General features: G+C 41.9%; 1 protein-coding gene across 1 annotated transcript in view; it reads left to right on the top strand.

The window, feature by feature from the left end:
* Positions 1-25778, top strand: part of LOC124552247 (vacuolar protein sorting-associated protein 13-like) — a 494948-nt gene that overhangs the window by 201483 nt on the left and 267687 nt on the right. The window contains exons 30-31 of the mRNA XM_047126529.1: positions 4001-4123; positions 17544-17646. Coding sequence (XP_046982485.1) covers positions 4001-4123; positions 17544-17646 — 226 coding nt within the window. The remainder of the gene's footprint in view (positions 1-4000; positions 4124-17543; positions 17647-25778) is intronic.

Raw genomic sequence — 25778 nt, 5'->3', positions numbered from 1 at the left:
AAAGCTTCTGTTCTCCTCTTATTGTCCACATTCCTCTTCTGTTCTTCTGTACAATGCTACACTCCAGCCAAATACTTTTAGAAAAGATTTTCTGACATATAAATTTCTATAACTTGTTAAAATATTATGTTTTTCAGAAATGCTCTTCTTGGTACTGCTTATCTGCAATCAACGTCCTCTTTACTTCATGCGTTTGCTAGCCAAATAGCAAAATTTTTGTAGTACTTTGAGCTTCTCATTTCACAATCTACAAAATCGATGGCCTTGCCGAGGGCACAGAAATTGCAAAAAGGGTAATTATTCTTCTTGACTTCTGCCAGAACTGAATTCTCTTATACTGAGATGACTAAAGTCGTGGGATACCTCTTAATATAGTATCGGACCTCCTATTGCCCAGCACAGGGCAGCAATTCAGTGCGGCACGGATTCAAAAAGTTGTTGCAAATCTCCTGCAGAAATATTGGGTCATGCTGCCCCTGTAGCCATCCATAATTATGGAAGTGTTTCCAGGGTAGCATTTTGTGCACGACCAGACCTCTCGATTGTGTCCCATAAATGTTTGATGGGATAATGTTGGGCAATTTGGCTGGCCAAATCATTCATTCAAATTGTCCCTAATGTTCTTCAAACCTGTCATAAACAGTTGTAGAGTGGTGACATGGTGCATTGTCATCCAGTAAAATCAGTCGCTGTTGGGGAATATGAAGTCCACGAATGGCTGCAAATGGTCTCCAAGTAGCAGAACATAATAATTTCCAGTCAATGATTAGTTCAACTGGACCAGAGGACCCAGTCAGTCGTTACATGTAAACACAGCCACTCCAGTATGGAGTCGTCACCAGTGCGGACAGTGCATTGTTGACAAATTGGGTCTGTGCCTTAGTGGGTGTGCACCACACTCAAATCCTGCCATCAATGCTTACAGACTGAAATTGGGGCTCACCTGTCCTGACCACAGTTTTCCAACTGTCTAGGGTGCAGCCAATATGGTCACGAGTGCAGGAGAAGTGCTGTAGGTGACACTGTGCTGTTAGCCTAGGCACTCGCGTCAGTCAGCCGCTGCCATAGCCCATTAATGCCAAATTTCACCACGTTGTCCTAATGAATACTTTCATCGTACATCCTACAGTTATTTCACAGTGTTGCTTGTCTGTTGGAACTGACAACTCTAAGCAGACGCTGCTGCTGCTGCTGCTGCTGTTGGTTGTTAAGTGAAGGCTGTTCGCCACTGTGATGTCTGCGGTGAGAGGTAATGCCTGAAATTTTGTATTCTTGCCAAGCTCTTGACACTGTGGATATCTGAATTCCCTAATGATTTCTGAACTGGAATGCCCCGTGTGTCTAGTTCCAACTGCCATTCTGTGTTCGAGGTCTGTCAATTTGTATGGACGTAATCCTACCAGAAACCTTTTCGTATGAATCACCTAATTACATATTACAGCTTTGTCAACACACTGCTCTTTGATACCTTGTGTAAGCAATATTGCCACAGTCTATATATGTGCATGTTGCTATCCTGTGACGTACGTCACCTCAGTGTGTACAGGTTGGTTCATTGATCATGACCAGGCCAAATATCTCACGAAATAAGTGTCAAACGAAATAACTACAAAGAACGAAACTTGTCTAGCTTGAAGGGGGAAACCAGATGGCGCTATGGTTGGCCCAGTAGATGGCGCTGCCATAGATCAAACAGATATCAACTGCGTTTTTTTAAATAGCAACCCCCATTTTTTAATTACATATTCATGTTGTACGTAAAGAAATGTTAATGTTTTAGTTGTACCACTTTTTTTGCAATGTGATAGATAGCGCTGTAATAGTCACAAACATATGGCTCACAATTTTAGATGAACAGTTGGTAACAGGTACGTTTTTTTAAAATTAAAGTACAGAATGTAGGTAGGTTTCAACATTTTATTTCGGTTGTTCCAATGTGATACATGTACCTTTGTGAGCTTATCATTTCTGAGAACGCAAGCTGTTACATCGTGATAACCTGTAAATAGCACATTAATGAAATAAATGCTCAAAATGTCTGTCAACCTCAATGCATTTGGCGATACGTGTAACGACATTCCTCTCAACAGAGAGTAGTTTGCCTTCTGTTATGTTCACACATGCATTGACAATGCGCTGACGCATGTTGTCAGGTGTTGTCAGTGGATCATGATAGCAAATATCCTTCAACTTTCCCCACAGAGAGAAATCAGGGGACGTCAGATCCGGTGAACATGCTTCGACGACCAATCCACCTGTCATGAAATATGCTATTCAATACTGCTTCAACCGCACTCGAGCTATGTGCCGGATATCCATCATGTGGGAAGTACATCACCATTCTGTTATGCAGTGAAACATCTTGTAGTAACATTGGTAGAGCATTACGTAGGAAATCAGCATACCTTGTACCATATAGATTGCTATCGATAAAATGGGGACCAATTATCCTTTCTCCCATAATGCCGCACCATACATTAACCCTCCAAGGTCGCCGATGTTCCACTTGTCGCAGCCATCGTGTATTTTCCATTGCCCAATAGTGCACATTATGCCAGTTCACGTTACTGCTGGTGGTGAATGACGCTTCGTCGCTAAATAGAACACGTGCAAAAATTCTGTGATCATCCCGTAATTTCTCTTGTGCCCAGTGGCAGAACTGTACTCAACATTCAAAGTCGTCACCATGCAATTCCTGGTGCATAGAAATATGGTACGGGTGCAATCGATGTTGATGTAGCATTCTCAACACCGACATTTTTAGATTCCTGATTCTCGCGCAGTTTGTCTGCTACTGATGTATGGATTAGCCATGACAGCAGCTAAAACACCTACTTGGGTATCATCATTTGTTGTAGGTCATGGTTGACGTTTCACACGTGGCTGAACACTTCCTGTTTCTGTAAATAACGTAACAATCCGGCGAACGGTCAGGACACTTGGATGATGTCATCCAGGATACCGAGCAGCATACAGAGCACACGACTGTTGGGCATTTTGATCACAATAGCCATATGTCAACATGATATTGACCTTTTCTGCAATTGGTAAATGGTCCATTTTAACACGGGTAATGTTTCATGAAGCTAATACCGTCAGCACTGGCGGAATGTTACATGATACCACGTACTTTTACGTTTGTGACTGGGTGACTATTACAGTGCCATCTATCACAAAGCGAAAAAAGTGGTACAACTAAAACATTCATATTTCATTCATATTACACGAGTATGTAATAAAAAAAATGGGGGTTCCTATTTTAAAAAACGCATTTGATATCCGTTTGACATATGACGGCATCATCTAGGAGGCCAATCATAGCACCATCTGGTTTCCCCCTTAAAGCTAGACAAGTTTTGTTCTTTGTAGTTTTTTCGTTTGACGCTTATTTCCTGAGATATTTGGCCCAGTCACTATCAGTGGAACACCCTGTATAGCTTTGTCTACAGAAATGCCTTTAAGGATGCCAAACTGAGATGATGATTAAAACTTATTCTCAGAAAGAATATTTAATATTCTGTTATAAGCTACATTCTCAAAAAAAGTTTGAGCTAGGGAGGAAGGAGTTACCTCCACCACTTCTGTAATTGCGTGTTACTGCCGCATATTTCAATCCTTCAGGAATTGTATTTGACTCATCATTTGGTTGCAGAGGTAACACGAGGGGGACCACTTCAGACTTCGCTTAAGACTTTAGTTCTTTGGTTGAAATACCACCGTCGACAGAAGAGTTACTCCTCTTATTACTTTTGCATCTAAGTTTTGTTTGTCTATAATTGATGCATTAGTGTTAACTCTCCGTATTCTATGGCAAGGTTTCGGAGGGCTCGACTTCCAATTTGCATTATCAAAAACTTTTTCAGTGTAACTGAAGGTGTTTGGTAATTTTCTTTTCACACTCAGTGTCTTTCTCATCTAAGGCCAGTTGGAGTATAATATTTTAATTTAAAGTAATAGACCTATTGATACTGTTCTTATGGATGCATTCTCTGTCTTGCAGAATGAAATAAGTTTCAAGCTTAGAATGTCGGACACACATCTTGTTATCACGGGTGGTATCAAGGACCTGCAGTTGTACTCTTGCTGCTACAGCCCAGATAAGCGCAAGGACACCATGCAACAGGTACAGTATTTGATTACTTAGTGACTTACTGTATTTACTCGAATCTAAGCCGCACTTTTTTTCCGGTTTTTGTAATCCAAAAAACCGCCTGCGGCTTAGAATCGAGTGCAAAGCAAGCGGAAGTTCTTAAAAATGTCGGTGGGTGCCGCCACAACTTAGTTCTGCCGTCGAATATATGTAGCGCTACACAGGCATGCTTTGTAGGCACAAAGATAAATACTGGCGCCAAAACCTCTGCGTCAGTAAATAAATTAAAAAAAAAGGTGGAAGACAAGCTTTTTTTCTCCGCGCCGAGTTTCGACCACTGCGTTTTCATACATTATCCAACAAAGTAAATACTAATTCCGTATTGTTCATCTTCGAATGTAGCAGCATTTCAGTGTACTACGAAAACCCAACTGGCAAGAATGTTTAGGATGTTTGTCAATATGGCCAACTCTACGTTCTGAATTTTTTCCTATCTGTGAGAAGAGATGGTTGCTAATACGAACTTTTATAAATTGTGAATCACATGTAGTATTCTCGCCACCATAAGAATAATACGAATACAAACATTTTGCCATGTATTGTTTCGTGTTTGCTACTATCTCATTTAAATCCTGTCTGCGTAATAAACCACAAAACTAGAGTGAGACAACAGCAAACGCGGAAGAATGTATATATCATGTCTTGTTTATATTTGTATTATTCTTATGCTAAACAGTGATACAGTCAGAAATGAAGCGAGGCAATTGGCTAGATTTTTAAATCTAAGATGACTCTAATTTCTGTGCAGAATGTAATGTACTAAAGAGGCGCCTGCAAAGATTTTCAAACGGAGAAAATTTTTCGCTAAACTCTCGTTCAGAACATCTTCTATCATACGCAGTCTGTTATTTGGTTCTTGTTAATCATTATCAAAGAAAGCAGCAGTGTGAGTAACAACAAATAGCAGTCTCTTGCCATTGTTTCGCTAATGAGACGATTCCTCTCTCTCTCTTTTTATTTTTTTTATTTGTAAGTGGCGGTAGCGCGCTCAAAAGCAAGCCATGCCGCGATCAGCGACAGGCCGTAAATACGCAGTATCAGAGTACGACAAACAATACGTGACACAGTACAGTAATGCATTTTCAGCGTAGAGTGACGTAAACACCTATAACAAAGAAAGCTGCGCTTATCAGATCAAAGAAAAAATAAGCAATCGATTCAAACCAGACGAAGCACGTGAAAAAGGAAGGGTACCCATGTAAATACGGACGGAGCGCCTGATGCATAGCAATGGCTACCTGGTAAAGCTTAACTGCTAAGCTTACGACTCGAACCAAACTACTGTAGCTGTATCGTCATTCATTCGACCTAAATTGTCTCATATTACAGAGGACCAACTTTGTTTCGATTTGGAGATGCTGCCTAAAACTTTTCTCTCTCCTTTTATTTCGAGTCTCAAATTTCAGGTGCGGCTTAGATTCGGGAAATTTTTTTTTCCTTGATTTTGAGTCTCATTTTTCAGGTGCGGCTTAGATTCGAGTGCGGCTTAGACTCGAGTAAATACAGTAATAATTCAGCTATGTGTCCTCTTGTCTATATTCCTGACACATGCTATGACGTGGAAAATCTCAGTTAAACATAAGTTGTGGAAATATATTTTGGCCGTGAACTGTCAGTCTAGACTCAGCCGTTGATTAATGAATGAAGCGATAGTGTCGTGTAAACCAGAAATGTACAGAGACTAGCTTTTAATATTGTTTCCTGATGTGACTGCACATAAGGTTTGATTCCTACCAATTTCTGTTGGTTAGAAGACCTGAAGATGGTGTAATTGAACACCAATACTGGTTGCGTAAATAAATATATAAATAAATGCAAAAGAGATGGGAATCTTAATTTTTGTTTCATTTAAACTGGATTTGTTTGTGTCATGTATTTGAGACTGCACGATATGTCTATTTTTTGAAAGCTTTTAGCTAAAGCTTTAACCCTAGAGTGGGCGCACTTGTGTATGAATTTTGTCCTGTACCTTTCTATTTTTCCTGAAGAGGGGCAGCAGCCTTTTCAGTAGTTGCAGGGGCAACAGTCTCGATGATTGACTGATCTGACCTTGTAACATTAACCAAAACGGCCTTGCTGTGCTGGTACTGCGAACGGCTGAAAGCAAGGGGAAACTACAGCCGTAATTTTTCCCGAGGACATGCAGCTTTACTGTATGATTAAATGATGATGGCGTCCTCTTGGATAAAATATTCCGGAGGTAAAATAGTCCCCCATTCGGATCTCCGGGCGGGGAGTACTCAAGAGGACGTCGTTATCAGGAGAAAGAAAACTGACGTTCTATGGATCGGAGCGTGGAATGTCTGATCCCTTAATCAGGCAGGTAGGTTAGAAAATTTAAAAAGGGAAATGGATAGGTTAAAGTTAGATATAGTGGGAATTAGTGAAGTTCGGTGGCAGGAGGAACAAGACTTTTGGTCAGGTGATTACAGGGTTATAAATACAAAATCAAATAGGGGTATTGCAGGAGTAGGTTTAATAATGAATAAAAAAATAGGAGTGCGGGTTAGCTACTACAAACAGCATAGTGAACGCATTATTGTGGCCAAGATAAACACAAAGCCCATGGCTACTACAGTAGTACAAGTTTATATGCCAACTAGCTCTGCAGATTATGAAGAAATAGATGAAATGTATGACGAGATAAAAGAAATTATTCAGGTAGTGAAGGGAGACGAAAATTTAATAGTCATGGGTGACTGGAATTCGTCAGTAGGAAAAGGGAGAGAAGGAAACATAGTAGGTGAATATGGATTGGGGGGAAGAAATGAAAGAGGAAGCCGCCTTGTAGAATTTTGCACAGAGCATAACTTAATCATAGCTAACATTTGGTTCAAGAATCATAAAAGAAGGTTGAATACCCGGAAGAATCCTGGAGATACTAAAAGGTATCAGATAGATTATATAATGGTAAGACAGAGATTTAGGAACCAGGTTTTAAATTGTAAGACATTTCCAGGGGCAGATGTGGACTCTGACCACAATATATTGGTTATGAACTGCAGATTGAAACTGAAGAAACTGCAAAAAGGTGGGAATTTAAGGATATGGGACCTGGATAAACTGAAAGAACCAGAGGTTGTAAAGTGTTTCAGGGAGAGCATAAGGGAACAATTGACAGGAGTGGGGGAAAGAAATACAGTAGAAGAAGAATGGGTAGCTCTGAGGGATGAAGTAGTGAAGGCAGCAGACGATCAAGCAGGTAAAAAGACGAGGGCTAGTAGAAATCCTTGGGTAACAGAAGAAATATTGAATTTAATTGATGAAAGGAGAAAATATAAAAATGCAGTAAATGAAGCAGGCAAAAAGGAATACAAACGTCTCAAAAATGAGATCGACAGGAAGTGCAAAATGGCTAAGCAGGGATGGCTAGAGGACAAATGTAAGGATGTAGAGGCTTGTCTCACTAGGGGTAAGATAGATACTGCCTACAGGAAAATTAAAGAGACCTTTGGAGAAAAGAGAACCACTTGTATGAATATCAAGAGCTCAGATGGCAACCTAGTTCTAAGCAAAGAAGGGAAAGCAGAAAGGTGGAAGGAGTATATAGAGGGCTTATACAAGGGCAATGTACTTGAGGACAATATTATGGAAATGGAAGAGGATGTAGATGAAGACGAAATGGGAGATAAGATACTGCGTGAAGAGTTTGACAGAGCACTGAAAGACCTGAGTCGAAACAAGGCCCTGGGAGTAGACAACATTCCATTAGAACTACTGATGGCCTTGGGAGAGCCAGTCATGACAATACTCTACCATCTGGTGAGCAAGATGTATGAGACAGGCGAAATACCCTCAGACATTCAAGAAGAATGTAATAATTCCAATCCCAAAGAAAGCAGGTGTTGACAGATGTGAAAATTACCGAACTATCAGTTTAATAAATCACAGCTGCAAAATACTAACGCGAATTCTTTACAGACAAATGGAAAAACTGGTAGAAGTGGACCTCGGGGAAGATCAGTTTGGATTCCATAGAAATGTTGGAACACGTGAGGCAATACTAACCTTACGACTTATCTTAGAAGAAAGATTAAGAAAAGGCAAAACTACGTTTCTAGCATTTGTGGACTTGGAGAAAGCTTTTGACAATGTTGACTGGAATACTCTCTTTCAAATTGTGAAGGTGGCAGGGGTAAAATACAGTGAGCGAAAGGCTATTTACAATTTGTACAGAAAGCAGATGGCAGTTATAGTAGTTGAGGGGCATGAAAGGGAAGCAGTGGTTGGGGAAGGAGTGAGACAGGGTTGTAGCCTCACCCCGGTGTTATTCAATCTGTATATTGAGCAAGCAGTAAAGGAAACAAAAGAAAAATTTGGAGTAGGTATTAAAATTCGTGGAGAAGAAGTAAAAACTTTGAGGTTCGCCGATGACATTGTAATTCTGTCAGAGACAGCAAAGGACTTGGAAGAGCAGTTGAACGGAATGGACAGTGTCTTGAAAGGAGGATATAAGATGAACATCAACAAAAGCAAAACGAGGATAATGGAATGTAGTCGAATTAAGTCGAGTGATGCTGAGGGAATTAGGTTAGGAAATGAGACACTTAGGGTAGTAAAGGAGTTTTGCTATTTAGGGAGTAAAGTAACTGATGATGGTCGAAGTAGAGAGGATATAAAATGTAGACTGGCAATGGCAAGGAAAGCGTTTCTGAAGAAGAGAAATTTGTTAACATCGAGTATAGATTTAAGTGTCAGGAAGTCGTTTCGAAAGTATTTTTATGGAGTGTAGCCATGTATGGAAGTGAAACATGAACGATAACTAGTTTGGACAAGAAGAGAATAGAAGCTTTCGAAATGTGGTGCTACAGAAGAATGCTGAAGATAAGGTGGGTAGATCACGTAACTAATGAGGCGGTATTGAATAGGATTGGGGAGAAGAAAATTTGTGGCACAACTTGACTAGAAGAAGGGATCGGTTGGTAGGACATGTTTTGAGGCATCAAGGGATGACAAATTTAGCATTGGAGGGCAGCGTGGAATTTAAAAATCGTAGAGGGAGACCAAGAGATGAATACACTAAGCAGATTCAGAAGGATGTAGGTTGCAGTAGGTACTGGGAGATGAAGAAGCTTGGACAGGATAGAGTAGCATGGAGAGCTGCATGAAACCAGTCTCAGGACTGAAGACCACAACAACACAACCTTTCTATTGTTGTTTTACGATTGCGAGCCTGTATCTATTCCTTCAGTATTGCTTCAGCTAACACTGTGATAAGTTGTGTTGTCATACATTGAATAGTGGCGAAATAGGGAGCAGGCATAAAAGACAGTATATAATGGAAACTCATTAATAATAGCTGCTTGAATAATTAAAAAAAATTAGAAAGAACAATTGAAAGAAATTGGAAGGTACACTTATCCTGAGTGAACTTTAGCTGGCACTAATATCAACAGACCTTAAATATTCAATACATTTAAGATCAACATTCATCATTTAAATTTACATACTTGCCATCATCGCTATTGTGTATATAGTTGTTTATGACGACGCTGTTACTCGATCGCCCCTCCTCTGCGCACGCAAATTCCTCTTGTCTGCTTCGATCCTCGTGATGCAGGATTCTCGGCATAGGCAAAATGATGGACAGATGGTTTTTTTTATACCTGTATATAAACGTCATCTCCCTAATAACTTTTAAAACACTTCTTTAATGTACTGTTAGACTACACATTTTTAGGAGAATACTAACATGGTGGAACTCCTCATACGTCTTCCCGCTACCACTTCTGGAAACAAACAGGTGAAGATACAGAAATTAAGCAACTGAAGAGTGTATCTCTACTTGTGTTGTTTGTATCCCAACATTATTGCTGGTACAGAATAGCTTACATATATACGAATATAATAGCGGGAAACATTCCACGTGGGAAAAATATATCTAAAAACAAAGATGATTTGACTTACCGAACGAAAGTGCTGGCAGGTCAACAGACACAGAAACATACACACAAAATTCAAGCTTTCGCAACAAACTGTTGCTTCATCGGGAAAGAGGAAAGGAGAGGGAAAGACGAAAGGATGTGGGTTTTAAGGGAGAGGGTAAGGAGTCATTCCAATCCCGGGAGGGGAAAGACTTACCTTAGGGGGGAAAAAGGACGGGTATACATTCGCGGGCGTGCGTGCGCGTGCGCGACACACACACACACACACACACACACACACACACACACACACACACACACACACACATATATATACAGACACAAGCAGACATATTTAAAGACAGAGTTTGGGCAGAGATGTCAGTCGAGGCGGACGTACAGAGGCAAAGATGTTGTTGAATGACAGGTGAGGTATGAGTGGCGGCAATTTGAAATTAGCGGATATTGAGGCCTGATGGGTAATGGGAAGAGAGCATATATTGAAGAGCCAGTTCCTATCTCCGGAGTTCGGATAGGTTGGTATTGGTGGGAAGTATCCAGATAACCGGGACGGTGTAACACTGTGCCAAGATGTGCTGGCCGTGCACCAAGGCATGTTTAGCCACAGGGTGATCCTAAGTACCAAACAAACACTGTCTGCCTGTGTCCATTCATGCGAATGGACAGTTTGTTGCTGGTCATTCCCACATAGAATGCATCACAGTGTAGGCAGGTCAGTTGGTAAATCACATGGGTGCTTTCACACATGGCTCTGCCTTTGATCGTGTACACCTTCCGGGTTACAGGACTGGAGTAGGTGGTGGTGGGAGGGTGCATGGGACGGGTTTTACACTGGGGGCGGTTACAAGGATAGGAGCCAGAGGGTAGGGAAGGTGGTTTGGGGATTTCATAGGGATGAACTAACAGGTTACGAAGGTTAGGTGGACGGTGGAAAGACACTCTTGGTGGAGTGGGGAGGATTTCATGAAGGATGGATCTCATTTCAGGGCAGGATTTGAGGAAGTCGTATCCCTGCTGGAGAGGCACATTCAGAGTCTGATACAGTCCCGGAAAGTATCCTGTCACAAGTGGGGCACTTTTGTGATTCTTCTGTGGGCGGTTCTGGGATTGAAGGGATGAGGAAGTGGCTCTGGCTATTTGCTTTTGTACCAGGTCGGGAGGGTAGTTGCGGGATGCGAAAGCTGTTTTCAGGTTGTTGGTGTAATGGTTCAGGGATTCCAGACTGGAGCAGACTCGTTTGCCACGAAGACCTAGGCTGTAGGGAAGGGACCGTTTGATGTGGAATGGGTGGCAGCTGTCATAATGGAGGTACTGTTGCTTGTTGGTGGGTTTGATGTGGACGGACATGTGAATCTGGCCATTGGACAGATGGAGGTCAACGTCAAGGAAAGTGGCATGGGATTTGGAGTAGGACCAGGTGAATCTGATGGAACCAAAGGAGTTGAGGTTGGAGAGGAAATTCTGGAGTTCTTCTTCACTGTGAGTCCAGATCATAAAGATTTCATCAATAAATCTGTACCAAACTTTGAGTTTGCAGGCCTGGGTAACCAAGAAGGCTTCCTCTAAGCATCCCATGAATAGGTTGGCGTACGAGGTGGCCATCCTGGTACCCATGGGTGTTCCCTTTAGTTGTTGGTATGTCTGGCCTTCGAAAGTGAAGAAGTTGTGGGTCAGGATGAAGCTGGCTAAGGTAATGAGGAAAGAGGTTTTAGGTAGGGTGGCAGGTGATCGGCGTGAAAGGAAATGCTCCATCGCAGCGAGGCCCTGGACGTGCGGAATATTTGTGTATAAGGAAGTGGCATTAATGGTTACAAGGATGGTTTCCTGGGGTAACAGACTGGGTAAGGATTCCAGCCATTCGAGAAAGTGGTTGGTGTCTTTGATGAAGGATGGGAGACTGCATGTAATGGGTTGAAGGTTTTGATGTACGTAGGCAGAGATACGTTTTGTGGGGGCTTGGTAGCCAGCTACAGTGGGACGGCCGGGCCGGGATGATTGGGTTTGTGAATTTTAGGTAGAAGGTAGGGGTGCTGGGTGTTGGTGGGGTCAGGAGGTTGATGGAGTCAGGTGAAAGGTTTTGTATGGGGCCTAAGGTTCTGAGGATTCCTTGGAGCTCCACCTGGACATCAGGAATGGGTTTACCTTGGCAAACTTTGTATGTAGTGTTGTCTGAAAGCTGACGCAGCCCCTCAGCCACATAGTACCGACGATCCAGTACCACGGTCATGGAACCATTCTCCGCCGGAAGAATGACGATGGATCGGTCAGCCTTCAGATCACGGATAGCCTGGGCATCAGCAGTGGTGATGTTGGAAGTAGGATTAAGGTTTTTTAAGAAGGATTGAGAGGCAAGGCTGGAAGTCAGCCAATGAACACACCCGTCAACTCCTATCCTTAATAAAAGTCCTGAATCTTTCCTCTCCCACATCCACACCGGCTGTTCAGAGCATCCTCCTACAGGCCAACCGCAAATTAGAACAGCATGCCACCCTTCACCTCAAAAAACTATCCAATCTCCTGGTTTCCCACCTCCGGAAAGGCAACTCACTCACCCTCCACAACCTTTCCAGCAAACCTCAACCTCCTCTCATTGCACACAGACCCAGTCTCTCCCATCTACTCAATCTCCCACTTCCAGCTCCACTCCCCCCAAAACCTCAAAATTCCAATCAACACAATCTGGAACCACAACATCCTAATTCAGTAGTTAACCTTTCCTCCAAACCTCTCTCCCAATCCGAAACCTCTGTCCTATCCAGAGGCCTCACCTTCAGCCCCACTCCCAGATTCAACCAAACAGCCCTCGTCAAAGATTTACTCTCCTACACTCGTGCTCTCTGCTGGAAATATCGCTTTGCCACGAAGAAAAATGATCCTAATCCTACTCCTAATGATCCAACTCCCCAAGACACTATCCAAATTGAACCCTGCCTGGAACAGTTTCGTCCTCCATCACAGCGAGACCCACCTCCTCTTCCTCAAAATCACCCTCTCCAAACTTTCCAGGAATTTCTGACTTCCAGCCTTGCCTCTCAGTCCTTCTTAAAAAACCTTAATCCTACACCCAACATCACCTCTGCTGATGCCCAGGCTATCCGTGATCTGAAGGCTGACCGATCCATCGTCATTCTTCCGGCGGACAAGGGTTCCACGACTGTGGTACTTGATCGTCGAGACTATGTGGCTGAGGGACTGCGTCAGCTTTCAGACAACACTACATACAAAGTTTGCCAAGGTAATCCCATTCCTGATGTCCAGGCGGAGCTTCAAGGAATCCTCAGAACCTTAGGCCCCATACAAAACCTTTCACCTGACTCCATCAACCTCCTGACCCCACCAACACCCCGCACCCCTACCTTCTACCTAAAATTCACAAACCCAATCATCCCGGCCGTCCCACTGTAGCTGGCTACCAAGCCCCCACAAAACGTATCTCTGCCTACGCACATCAAATCCTTCAACCCATTACATGCAGTCTCCCATCCTTCATCAAAGACACCAACCACTTTCTCGAATGGCTGGAATCCTTACCCAGTCTGTTACCCCAGGAAACCATCCTTGTAACCATTAATGCCACTTCCTTATACACAAATATTCCGCACGTGCAGGGCCTCGCTGCGATGGAGCACTTCCTTTCACACCGATCACCTGCCACCCTACCTAAAACCTCTTTCCTCATTACCTTAGCCAGCTTCATCCTGACCCACAACTTCTCCACTTTCAAAGGCCAGACATACCAACAATTAAAGGAAACAGCCATGGGTACCAGGATGGCCCCCTCGTACGCCAACCTATTCTTGGGTAGCTTAGAGGAAGCCTTCTTGGTTACGCAGGCCTGCCAACCCAAAGTTTGGTAAAGATTTATTGATGACATCTTCATGATCTTGTCTCACAGTGAAGAAGAACTCCAGAATTTCCTCTCCAACCTCAACTCCTTTGGTTCCATCAGATTCACCTGGTCCTACTCTAAAGCCCATGCCACTTTCCTTGACGTTGACCTCCACCTGTCCAATGGCCAGCTTCACATGTCCGTCCACATCAAACCCACCAACAAGCATGAGTAGCTCCATTATGACAGCTTCCATCCATTCCACATCAAACGGTCCCTTCCCTACAGCCTAGGTCTTCGTGGCAAACGAATCTGCTCCAGTCCGGAATCCCTGAACCATTACACCAACCACCTGACAACAGCTTTCGCATCCCGCAACTACCCTCCCGACCTGGTACAGAAGCAAATAACCAGAGCCACTTCCTCATCCTCTCAAACCCAGAACCTCCCACAGAAGAAACACAAAAGTGCCCCACTTGTGACAGGATACTTTCCGGGACTGTATCAGACTCTGAATGTGCCTCTCCAGCAGGGATACGACTTCCTCAAATCCTGCCCTGAAATGAGATCCATCCTTCATGAAATCCTCCCCACTCCACCAAGAGTGTCTTTCCACCGTCCACCTAACCTTCGTAACCCGTTAGTTCATCCCTATGAAATCCCCAAACCACCTTCCCTACCCTCTGGCTCCTACCCTTGTAACCGCCCCCGGTGTAAAACCTGTCCCATGTACCCTCCCACCACCACCTACTCCAGTCCTGTAACCTGGAAGGTGTACACGATCAAAGGCAGAGCCACGTGTGAAAGCACCCATGTGATTTACCAACTGACCTGCCTACACTGTGAAGCTTTCTATGTGGGAATGCCCAGCAACAAACTGTCCATTCGCATGAATGGACACAGGCAGACAGTGTTTGTTGGTAATGAGGATCACCCTGTGGCTAAACATGCCTTAGTGCATGGCCAGCACATCTTGGCACAGTGTTACATTGTCTGGGTTATCTGGATACTTCCCACTAACGCCAACCTGTCAGAACAACGGAGATGGGAACTTGCCCTTCAATATATTCTCTCTTTCCGTTACCCACCAGGCCTCAACCTCCGATAATTTCAAGTTGCCGCCCCTCATACATCACTTGTCATTCAACATCATTTCTGTACTTCTGCCTCAACTGATATTGCTGCCCAACCTCTTTGCCTTTACATATGTCTGTCTGTGTGTGTGTGTGTGTGTGTGTGTGTGTGTGTGTGTGTGTGTGTGTGTGCGCGTGCGCACGCGAGAGTGTATACCTGTCCTTTTTTCCCCCCTAAGGTAAGTCTTTCTGCTCCCGGGATTGGAATGATTCCGTACCTTCTCCCTTAGAACCCACATCCTTTCGTCTTTCCCTCTCCTTTCCTCTTTCCCGATGAAGCAACCTTGTGTTGCGAAAACTTGGAATTTGTGTGTGTGTTTGTGTGTTTTTTATTGTCTCTATCTACCAGCGCTTTCTTGTTTGGTAATATAAAGAATGAGAGAAAAAAAAAATAATATGATCCATTACAACGTTCAAGAAAACAGTGTAATATAAAATAAAACAGTGAGCTAGATGAGAAAAAAAATATGACCTATACAAGAAAATGATTCAGATTGCGAGCTAGCAGCACAAGCCCACTATAAGACAGTTGTCTATGAAATAATTAGCAGTCGAATAAGCAGTTGGCTGGGATCTGAAGCAGCTGCACTGTTTACTACTTTGAGTGGGCTACTATTGTGTGGTAAACCTTGTACGCAGCAATAGACTGATATAATGAAAGGTTATTTTGTTGTTGTTTAATTAAACAGTGGTTTAACTAGTATATGTAAGTTTATTTTATCACTGCACAATTATACTGAGATGTAATTATGATACTGCTCATACGTGTTTACCTTGGTAACGTAAAGATAGCTATTCGTGACACATGTACAAAGTACATTGCGCACCTGCTCATGTTATAAAAAGTGGTTCGCTTGCTCTAGCATTAACGTAGTCATACATGCTCATACTGATCTTAACTTTTCATTTAGTTTTGAATTAAAATTGTGTAAGTATTTTTATATCAAGCATGGAGGATAATTCTTGCAACCATGTGACAAAAAAAAGTAGTCTCTCTCTTGATTTTTATTTATTAAACACAGACATATTTATCCTTTCAAGTCTCAGAATTTTGTAAGAATTGTGCAGCACATTGGCTAGCTTACCATTATGCAGTGGGACAAACTTCAGTATTCACTTTCCGATTCTTTTAAGCAAGTCGAGAACTTTAACTAATTGTCTCACACTTTGATGAAATTAATTATTTTTGTAACAGATGCTAACAAATTTTCTGTGTATGTTACTTCTTGAGGTATAATGATATGAGTATGACGGATCTTATATCAATGGTTTTTTTCCAACAATAATAGAGCACCATTGGTTTTTTTTCTGCCCATAGAAGTAACTTGATCTGTAGCTACAGAAGTGACTTTTGACTTGGGTGGATCTCTGCCTCATTCCTTCCATCACTAGTAACAGTAAACTTATTGTTTCATTCAATATTAACAACAGTCAGGTTGTAGCGTAACCAAAAATTAACTTGCATTTAAAGTCGGATTGAACCCTAAAATTAAATTTTATTGCTGTCGACAGGCACACTAATTAAGTAGATGGAATATTCTGCCCTCATTCCTTGAAAACATCAGAGAATTTTAAATATTGTAATGCTCTAGTCTCCTAACTGGAAGGCTGCTGTCATCTTTGTTCCAGCTACCCTGCCTTGCGGTTAGAAGTGGTACGGCTGCAATGACATTAGTCAGTTGTTACAGGTATAGTGTGGCCCTCTGATGATTTAACCCCTTGACGTAGAACTCGAGTTATCTCGTTTTTGTTATTTTGACAGAAACTTAAAATTGTGAGTATACTTGGGCAACTTAGGAAGACACCTTGGAAAAAATAAAACCCAGCTTATATCCATTTTAGCACTAATGTGTGTTCAGCTGTAGAGAGCATCTGGTACTACATTTACAGCCTGGCTGTCATGCTTTGGTTGTAGTGGTTGCCACTAGATATTGTCTTTACTTCGATACTCAACAACAAAACATGATTTTTCAGTCTCACTCGTATATTGTTGTTTAGGTAATGCTTTCAAAAAAGGATTACTAGAATGATCCTGAGTCTGACATTGAATTTAGCAGCTCAGAGAATGAAGAAAAATGCAGTGTTATTTCTTTGGAGACCGAAAGTGATGACAGTTCGTCAGTTGAGCGGCAAATGCCCGCCAGTGGTACAAGATAAATACATCCACTGCACTCGAGCCACCTCCTCCAAGATATATCTTCACTGACAAGATTGAAAATACATTCTTAGACTTCAGAGCTACACAGACACTAAAAACTGACTTCAAGTTTAAGATATTTTAGTCAAAGTCCAGTGCACAAGTAAACTGAGGATTTTATTATTTGTGATCTTAAAAATTTTGTAACTCATTATTTTGAGCTTTAAAAGCTGTCTTTATATGTCTGTATGCAATGTCATTGATTATAGCCTGTTCTTCATTAATGAAAACATTTTAGAATGGAATTTGAAATTAAAATTGTTATGTTAAGGAGTTAAGACTTTGTACAAAAGTATGGAACATGTGATTAAGAGACTACCGTGTTGGCAATTTTCTTTTTATATTTCAGATCCTTCGTCCTTGTAGTATAACTCTAGCTGGATCAACCCCTGAGGGCCAGGGCTTGCATCTGGATCTGACTGTGACAGATATAAGACTTGGAGTTTCTCCAGGTGAGACAAAATTTGACAAATAGTTGTTAATTGTTTATAAACTGAGTACTGTGTTGTACTGGAACAGTAACAGTGGAATTTATTATGTAAAAGTGGGAACAGTGGTCCTGGCGGAGGTTGGATTCCTCCCTCGAGTGTGGGTGTGTGTGTTTGTCCTTAGAATAATTTAGGTTAAGTAGTGTGTAAGATTAGGGACTGATGACCTTAGCAGTTAAGTGCCATAAGATTTCACACACATTTGAACATTTTTGGAACAGTCTGACTCCATGATAACCAGTTACATAAATCTACCAACAAGTTAGTGTAATTTTAATGTTATCTTATCGATTTTTTGAAACTGGTTCCAGTGTGGCTGTGTTAGCACTTACCGCAGACCAGATTTTCCACAGCTGCAGCTTTTGCACTATTTGGCTCGGAGACTCTGACTTGCCCCGTTCGGACAGGAAGTGTGGAGAAGCTCGAACACGCAATAAAGCTGACCACTTCCTGGATTTGCCAGAAAGTGAAAAAAACTTCAAAAATTATTTTATTGCGTGTGCTTCTGATCTTCAAACCATTCCATACCCTTGCAAGAATTTGATTGTACTAGGAAATAAAAACAATCTCGCAAATAGAAAGTCAGTTTTTATACGTAATTCGCTATTAAGAATTTGGACATTTTATTCCCATGCATTCAGAAGATAGCAGCAGTTCTTTAATTTTAAATAGTCTTGTTTGACTTTTTAAAATTTGCCTTTGGAAGACATTCAGAGAATTATAGATATGAGCGGTGTCTGTTCTGTCGAACAGACATAACACGCAATGAAGTAGCTGGGACATATACATGAATAATTGGGGTGGAAATGAATGGAAAGGAAATGGGATGGGAAAGAGAGAGGATGGAAAGAATGACATCCAGCCACACAGTAGACTGCGGTAATGCAGCGTCAGAAGTTGAAAATTTGTAGCGTACTGTGACTCGGACCCAGATGCTCGTCATCTCTAGAACTGTTGTCTTAACCTCTTTGCCCATCCAGTTAAGACTTGGTACAGGAGTATGGATAAACTTTCTCTCGATTCCCAACTTCCTAATTGCTTCATCACTTCTACTCACAGATTTCAGACTTCCATAACAACTCGCACACTGGTTGTGCACCCTCACTAAAACTTCCATCAAATAGCTATTGCACACTTAGAATGTCCAAAGGGCAGACACCATTTAAATCTATAAATCCATGGGCACAATTCATTGTGGCACGTTTCAGTGCAGATACACAACGAGCACACGAAATCCTACGGAAATCAGAACTCTGCGAGTAGGGGGCTAACAGATGGGGGGTGTTAGTGTGGTGAGCAGGAATTTTGGAATTGGGGTCTGAGAGATGACCGAGGTAATTAAGATAACTGTTCTAGAGATGTGTAGCATCTGGGTTTGATTCCCAGTTTAACACCCACTGTTGGATTGCAGCAAAGCCGCATGCAGCTGCAAGTCATTATTTACTTCCTATCTCTTAAACATCCTTTTCCTTTCCAATCCTTTCACCTCAAATATTCATGAATTCAGAGAATATGATTTTTTAAAAATTTGCTTCTATCTTTTGAATGTAAGGGAATGAAATATCCAAATAAGTAATAGTGAATTATGCTTGGAAATGTGTTTGGTTCTGTAGTGTTGGCAGAAGAGCCAACACTGTGTTGCTAGAGGAGGCCGAAATGCACACGTTTTAATCTCACGCAGGCTGGCGTGAGGTCTGGAACAGGTAAAGTAATTATTCTAGCAAGAAAAGTACGTAGCTTCTGGAATACTTAACTTTAATCCATAATTGGTGAACATCGGTCTTGATGATACATGAATTACAATCTCAATATAAACTGGTAATGGTGCCTTGCTAGGTCGTAGCAAATGACGTAGCTGAAGGCTATGCTAACTATTGTCTCTGCAAATGAGAGCGTATTTGTCAGTGAACCATCGCTAGCAAAGTCGGCTGTACAACTGGGGCGAGTGCTAGGAAGTCTCTCTAGACCTGCCGTGTGGCGGCGCTCGGTCTGTGATCACTGATAGTGGCGACAGGTGGGTCCGACGTATACTAGCGGACCGTGGCCGATTTAAAGGCTACCACCTAGCAAGTGTGGTGTCTGGTGGTGACACCACAGGTTCCATGATTTTGTTTTCTAGGGGAATGAAACTGTTGCAAGGGCATGGGAAGAGGTGAAGGTTCCATTTGAATTTAAATTTAAAGCAGTGTTAATACTTTTAACTTGCAACAGTTCACAAGTAATTGTCATTTTGCCTTGCGTTTAAATAGAGAGCTGCTACCCTACAGTGGAAACTTTCCTGCCTGTTGTTTGCATTTTGGTGATTTCACAGGCAATAGGTGGTGTTGTGAGGCATATTTCTCCATCTAAAATTTTGTCTCCTAATGCTGGAGACTTCATTACGAGCTGTAAAATGTCAGAAAGCTGTTAGTCTCAAACAAGCTGTTTATACATGTCAAGGCAATGGTCGGAATGTGATGTCATCAGGCTGTTGTCTGTGACCACAGAGCCGCACCTGCATGTATTATTGTTGTTGTGGTCTTCAGTCCTAAGACAGGTTTGATGCAGCTCTCTGTGCTACTCTATCCTGTGCAAGCCTCTTCATCTCCCAGTACCTACTGCAACCTACATCCTTCTGAATCTGCTTAGTGTACTCATCTGTTTGTCTCCCTCTATGATTATTACCCTCCACGCTGCCCTCCAGTACTAAATTGGTGATCCCTTGATGCCTCAGAACATGTCCTACCAACCGATCCCTTCTTCTAGTCAAGTTGTGCCACAAATTTCTCTTCTCTAAAATTATATTCAATACCTCCTCATTAGTTATGTGATCTACCCATCTAATCTTCAGCATTCTTCTGTAGCACAACATTTCGAAAGTTTCTATTCTCCTCTTGTCTAAACTATTTATCATCCATGTTTCACTTCCATACATGGCTACACTCCATACAAATACTTTCAGAAATGACTTCCTGACACTTAAATCAATATTTGATGTTAACAAATTTCTCTTCTTCAGAAACTCTTTTCTTGCCATTGCCAGTCTACATTTTATATCCTCTTCGACCATCATCAGTTATTTTGCTCCCCAAATATGTCTTAAGGAGCTTTATTTAGTACCAAGGGCCACAAAAAACTTGTCAAATTTCAGTCCTCCTTCATTTATGCTAATTTTGTTTTTGTGTTTTTGAATTTCTGTGGCCCTTGCTGATGTGTCCAGCATTGGAAGACGGCAAAATATCTCTCATCCCATGGCCTAATGCCGATATAACAAATGTTGCCCAAAACTGCTGCACATCTGAGCTTAGTTTTGACCACAAAAAAAAAAGTAAAGCTGCCCTCATACTGCAGGTTTCTCTGAACCTGCAATTCTTTACAATATTTTTTAGGAGACCACTCTGCAATGAAATTTTTTGTAATTTTTTTATGTTTATGGTACTTGAAGTTCAGATTGCAAATATCAATCGGCCAAAGCTGTGAGATACGACCCTCAAAAATTTTCCAGAAATTGACTTCGACGTTTTCCTGATGTTAACTTAGGGAGAATACGAAGTGAGCTGAGGTGTGAATGGGAATTTGGATTGAGGAGGGAAGCATGCTGTGGTAATCCATGTAGCTGCGCAAAGCCACTGTGCCAGGGTCGCGTACTGGTTAGCGTATCTACCTAGTGAGCCGGAGGCCTGGGATCGAATCCCAGTCCTGGTACAAATTCTCACTCATCGCTTCAGTCTCCGTGTGTACAGCTCTAACCACCCTACCACAACAAAGGTCAAAAATTAATTATGATTTGTAGTGTTACTCACACTGCTAAGTATTGCATTTTCGGGCATCAAAGTTATATTATATGGCCGGTGTCATTAGAGCACAGTTAATAAAGTCATTTCATGAAATAATGGATAAACTAGGCGCTCATCTTTTTGTGTTTCCCACGCTGGTCTCGTTGTGAACTCATGGCTCAATCGTCGAAAATCTAGTTAGTGATGATTCCAAGCTCGGATGGAAAGAGGCCTAGGTGTTATTCTGCGATATTCAAAAGTTTTATAGATGTGTTTCATCAACCAACCTTGAAGATTAAACTTTTACAATTTAGCACCATGGTGATGAAAAAAGTAATCAGTACTCCGAATTTAAGTTACACTTCTTTTTTATTATTTTTGTTGCAATATCACTTCTCAATATAAAACATACTTGAAAATATCTTCCTCATTGTTAAAGTTCACATTACATAAACTGACTACAATTTGCGTCTTTTTCAACATGACGACCAAGACTTGACTCTCTAATAACCGCTTACGTGCCCAAAAATCAGAGTTACAAGTTAGTGACAAAAGAAAGAATTCACATAAGAATAATATCATTGCAATATAAACATACTGAATTGATGTATCAGAGTACCTCTACATTAATGAAATCAAATCTGAATGTTGTCTCAGAAATATGTTAACTGCTTTACAGAAACACAGTAGAATATTGCTGGTATCGAGAGGTTGAGGTGAGGTGCTGCAATGGTTACGCAATTCAAGTACCATTACACAATATAATGTTTCATACTTGAAAGGTCTCTGGTATGCTATCGTTTCATTTCATTTTCCAAATGTCTTTAATGCCCTGATGTAAGATAAATTTTTCCACTTACAGTGTGGCTCTGTGGCAGAATGCTCATTGGCCACACGGTGGTCCTGGGTTCGGTTCCTGGCCAGTGCTAAGTTTTAAACAGAGGTGCATGTACTGTGAGCCTTTTCATGAAGCATGAATTACATAGAGATGGAAAAAACAATCAGTAGTGCTCTCGACATAATTGCTCAATCGCTGGTCTTGTTTCGGTCATTATTTTTTTGTTCTTTTTTTCTGCTCTTAGAATATCTACCATCATTGAATCTTAGTCGTAAAATATGTGCTAAGTAGCACATACTAAATTGCCATTTTTATGGAAAGTGCAAGTCTTCTAGTTTATAATTACATGTCACAAACAAACATCCAGTATTTGTTGCTCATTTTAATTCTTAGTTGCCAACCTTTTATAAAAGATTGTTTGGATTGAAAAACATGACAAATTCAATTTTTTTCTCATTATGCATTTTACACATCACAAAAATGGTTGTAGAACATGCACCTTTGTTTAAAAAATTTTTACCAGCTGGGAATTGAACCATGCCCCTTATGTGGCATGTGAGCATCCTACTTCAGCACCACAGTGCCTGTCAAAAAATTAATGTAGTTTTAGAATATTAAACATGCACAGAAAACTTAAAAGTTGGTTTTCTCGGCAATTTTTTAGAGCTACATTGGCTGCTTTTGGGGACTGATATTTAGGTTGTGATCTTCACGCACCATACATATCAAAAATTACAAAAATCTGATTGGTGTGTTGTCTCCTTGTCAGTCCTGTAGCCTCAGGCATTTGGCTCCTTCCTACTTGAGAAGTAGATCACCCTGTATAACATGGGCTCCAAACTGTTGCACAATTCACCATTTTTCACATTAACAAATCATTGCTGCAGTTAAAAAATTGATAAGCGACAGAAGAAGAAAGATCCCAGATTCCAGGATCAACTTGGGACAGAAACCTACACCCCTGAACTGGGTGCTTGGCACCCAACCACTGAGACAACAAGGCTCCCCATTTGTGCGTGTGAATGTAATGTATTTTGTGATTATGGACACAATAGTGTTTTCAGAGAAATTGCTGATCTCTGAGGCACATCAAGTTCCACATCGCAGAGAGTGGAAGTCTGCTTACTTTTTCTCGTCAAGTGAGAGCAATCATTTTTGCTTTTATTTTGTGACAGCCGCTCGGAGTGCACCTACTCTGCTGCTATCGAATGACTCCTCGCTCCATTTGCTCCGGCCGGGCTCTGACTTGTTCATCACCTCCCGGAGCAATAACCTGAGGGAGTGCACTACTCGGATAGTCTGAGTTACTCGTAGGTTAACTGGATCTGCACATCAGCTGTGGATTGTTTACTTGCACAGTTGATGCTGCATGTGCTGTCCACGTGGTAATGTCTCACTAGAGCTGCACGAGAAACACTGTGCCTCACTACATTGTATGTGGTTGCAAGCCTTTGTAGGCAATGATAAGGACATTTAATCTGTAACTTCTTTGTTAGAAGGATCAAATGTTGCTCTTTGCCCTGATTGTTGTTTTGAGGAGGGGAAGGGGAGTGGGGAAGTAGTTAGGAAATGACGGTTAATAAATCGTTTATCAAAATTTCAGAGTACCACAAATCTAATAAAGGTAAAACTGCAGAAAACTAGAATTGTGTTCTTGTGGAGGTCCAGAGCATCGGTATTTTTTAAGGGGAGAAAAAGTGGTCCAAACAGGCTGTAATATATGCTTAAAATAATGTTAGTATACCTGGAAAGACAGTGTCAATTTTGATCCGATGACAGCATATGCCACCTGGGGTTACAGTACTGATAAAGATTTCAGTGTAGTAGACCAACAAATAACATCTACATCTACATCTGCATCCATACTCCGCAAGCCACCTGACGGTGTGTGGCGGAGGGTACCTTGCGTACTTCTATCGGTTCTCCCTTCTATTCCAGTTTCGTATTGTTCGTGGAAAGAAGGATTGTCGGTATGCTTCTGTGTGGGCTCTAATCTCTCTGATTTTATTCTCATGGTCTCTTCGCGAGATATACGCAGGAGGGAGCAATATACTGCTTGATTCCTCGGTGAAGGTATGTTCTCGAAACTTCAACAAAGGCCCGTACCGAGCTACTGAGCGTCTCTCCTGCAGAGTCTTCCACTGGAGTTTATCTATCATCTCCGTAACGCTTTCGCGATTACTAAATGATCCTGTAACGAAGCGTGCTGCTCTCCGTTGGATCTTCTCTCTCTCTTCTATCAACCCTATCTGGTACGGATCCCACACTGCTGAGCAGTATTCAAGCTGTCCGCCCCAGTAGCTGAGTGGTCAGCGTGACGGATTGCCGTCCTCTGGGCCCGGGTTCGATTCCCGGCTGGGTCGGAGATTTTCTCCGCTCAGGGACTGGGTGTTGTGTTGTGTTCATCATCATTTCATCCCCATCCGGCGTGCAGGTCGCCCAATGTGGCGCCGAATGTAATAAGACCTGCGATATGGCGGCCGGACCTGCCCCGCGAGGGGCCTCCCGGCCAATGACGCCAAACGCTCATTTCCATTTCCAGTATTCAAGCTGTGGGCGAACAAGCGTACCGTAACCTACTTCCTTTGTTTTTGGATTGCATTTCCTTGGGATTCTTCCAATCAATCTGTCTGGCATCTGCCTTACCGACGATTAATGTTATATGGTGATTCCATTTTCAATCACTCCTAATGCGTACTCCCAGATAATTTATGGAATTAACTGATTCCAGTTGCTGACCTGCTATATTGTAGCTAAATAAGGAATATTTCTTTCTATGTATTTGCAGCACATTACACTTGTCTACATTGAGATTCAATTGCCATTCCCTGCACCATGCGTCAGTTCGCTGCAGATCCTCCTGCATTTCAGTACAATTTTCCATTGTTACAACCTCTAGATATACCACAGCATCATCTGCAAAAAGCCTCAGTGAACTTCCGATGTCATCTACCAGGTCATTTATGTATATTGTGAACAGCAACGGTCCCATGACACTCCCCTGTGGCACACCTAAAATCACTCTTACTTCAGAAGACTTCTCTCCATTGAGAATGACATGCTGCGTTCTGTTATCTAGGAACTCCTCAATCCAATCACACAATTGGTCTGATAGTCCATATGCTCTTACTTTGTTCATTAAACTACTGTGGGGAACTGTATCGAATGCCTTGTGGAAGTCAAGAAACACGGCATCTACCTGTGAGCCCTCTGAGTCTCGTGGACGAATAGCGCAAGCTGGGTTTCACACGACCGTCTTTTTCAAAACCCATGCTGATTCCTACAGAGTAGATTTCTAGTCTCCAGAAAAGTCATTATACTCTAACATAATACGTGTTCCAGAATTCTACAACTGATCGACGTTAGAGATATAGGTCTATAGTTCTGCACATCTGTTCGATGTCCCTTCTTGAAAACGGGGATGACCTGTGCCCTTTTCCAATCCTTTGAAATGCTACGCTCTTCTAGAGACCTACGGTACACCGCTGCAAGAAGGGGGGCAA

The sequence above is a fragment of the Schistocerca americana genome, chromosome 10, assembly GCF_021461395.2.
Source record: "Schistocerca americana isolate TAMUIC-IGC-003095 chromosome 10, iqSchAmer2.1, whole genome shotgun sequence".
Classification (NCBI taxonomy): Eukaryota; Metazoa; Arthropoda; class Insecta; order Orthoptera; family Acrididae; genus Schistocerca; species Schistocerca americana.
This window is presented reverse-complemented; position numbering and strand designations above follow the sequence as displayed.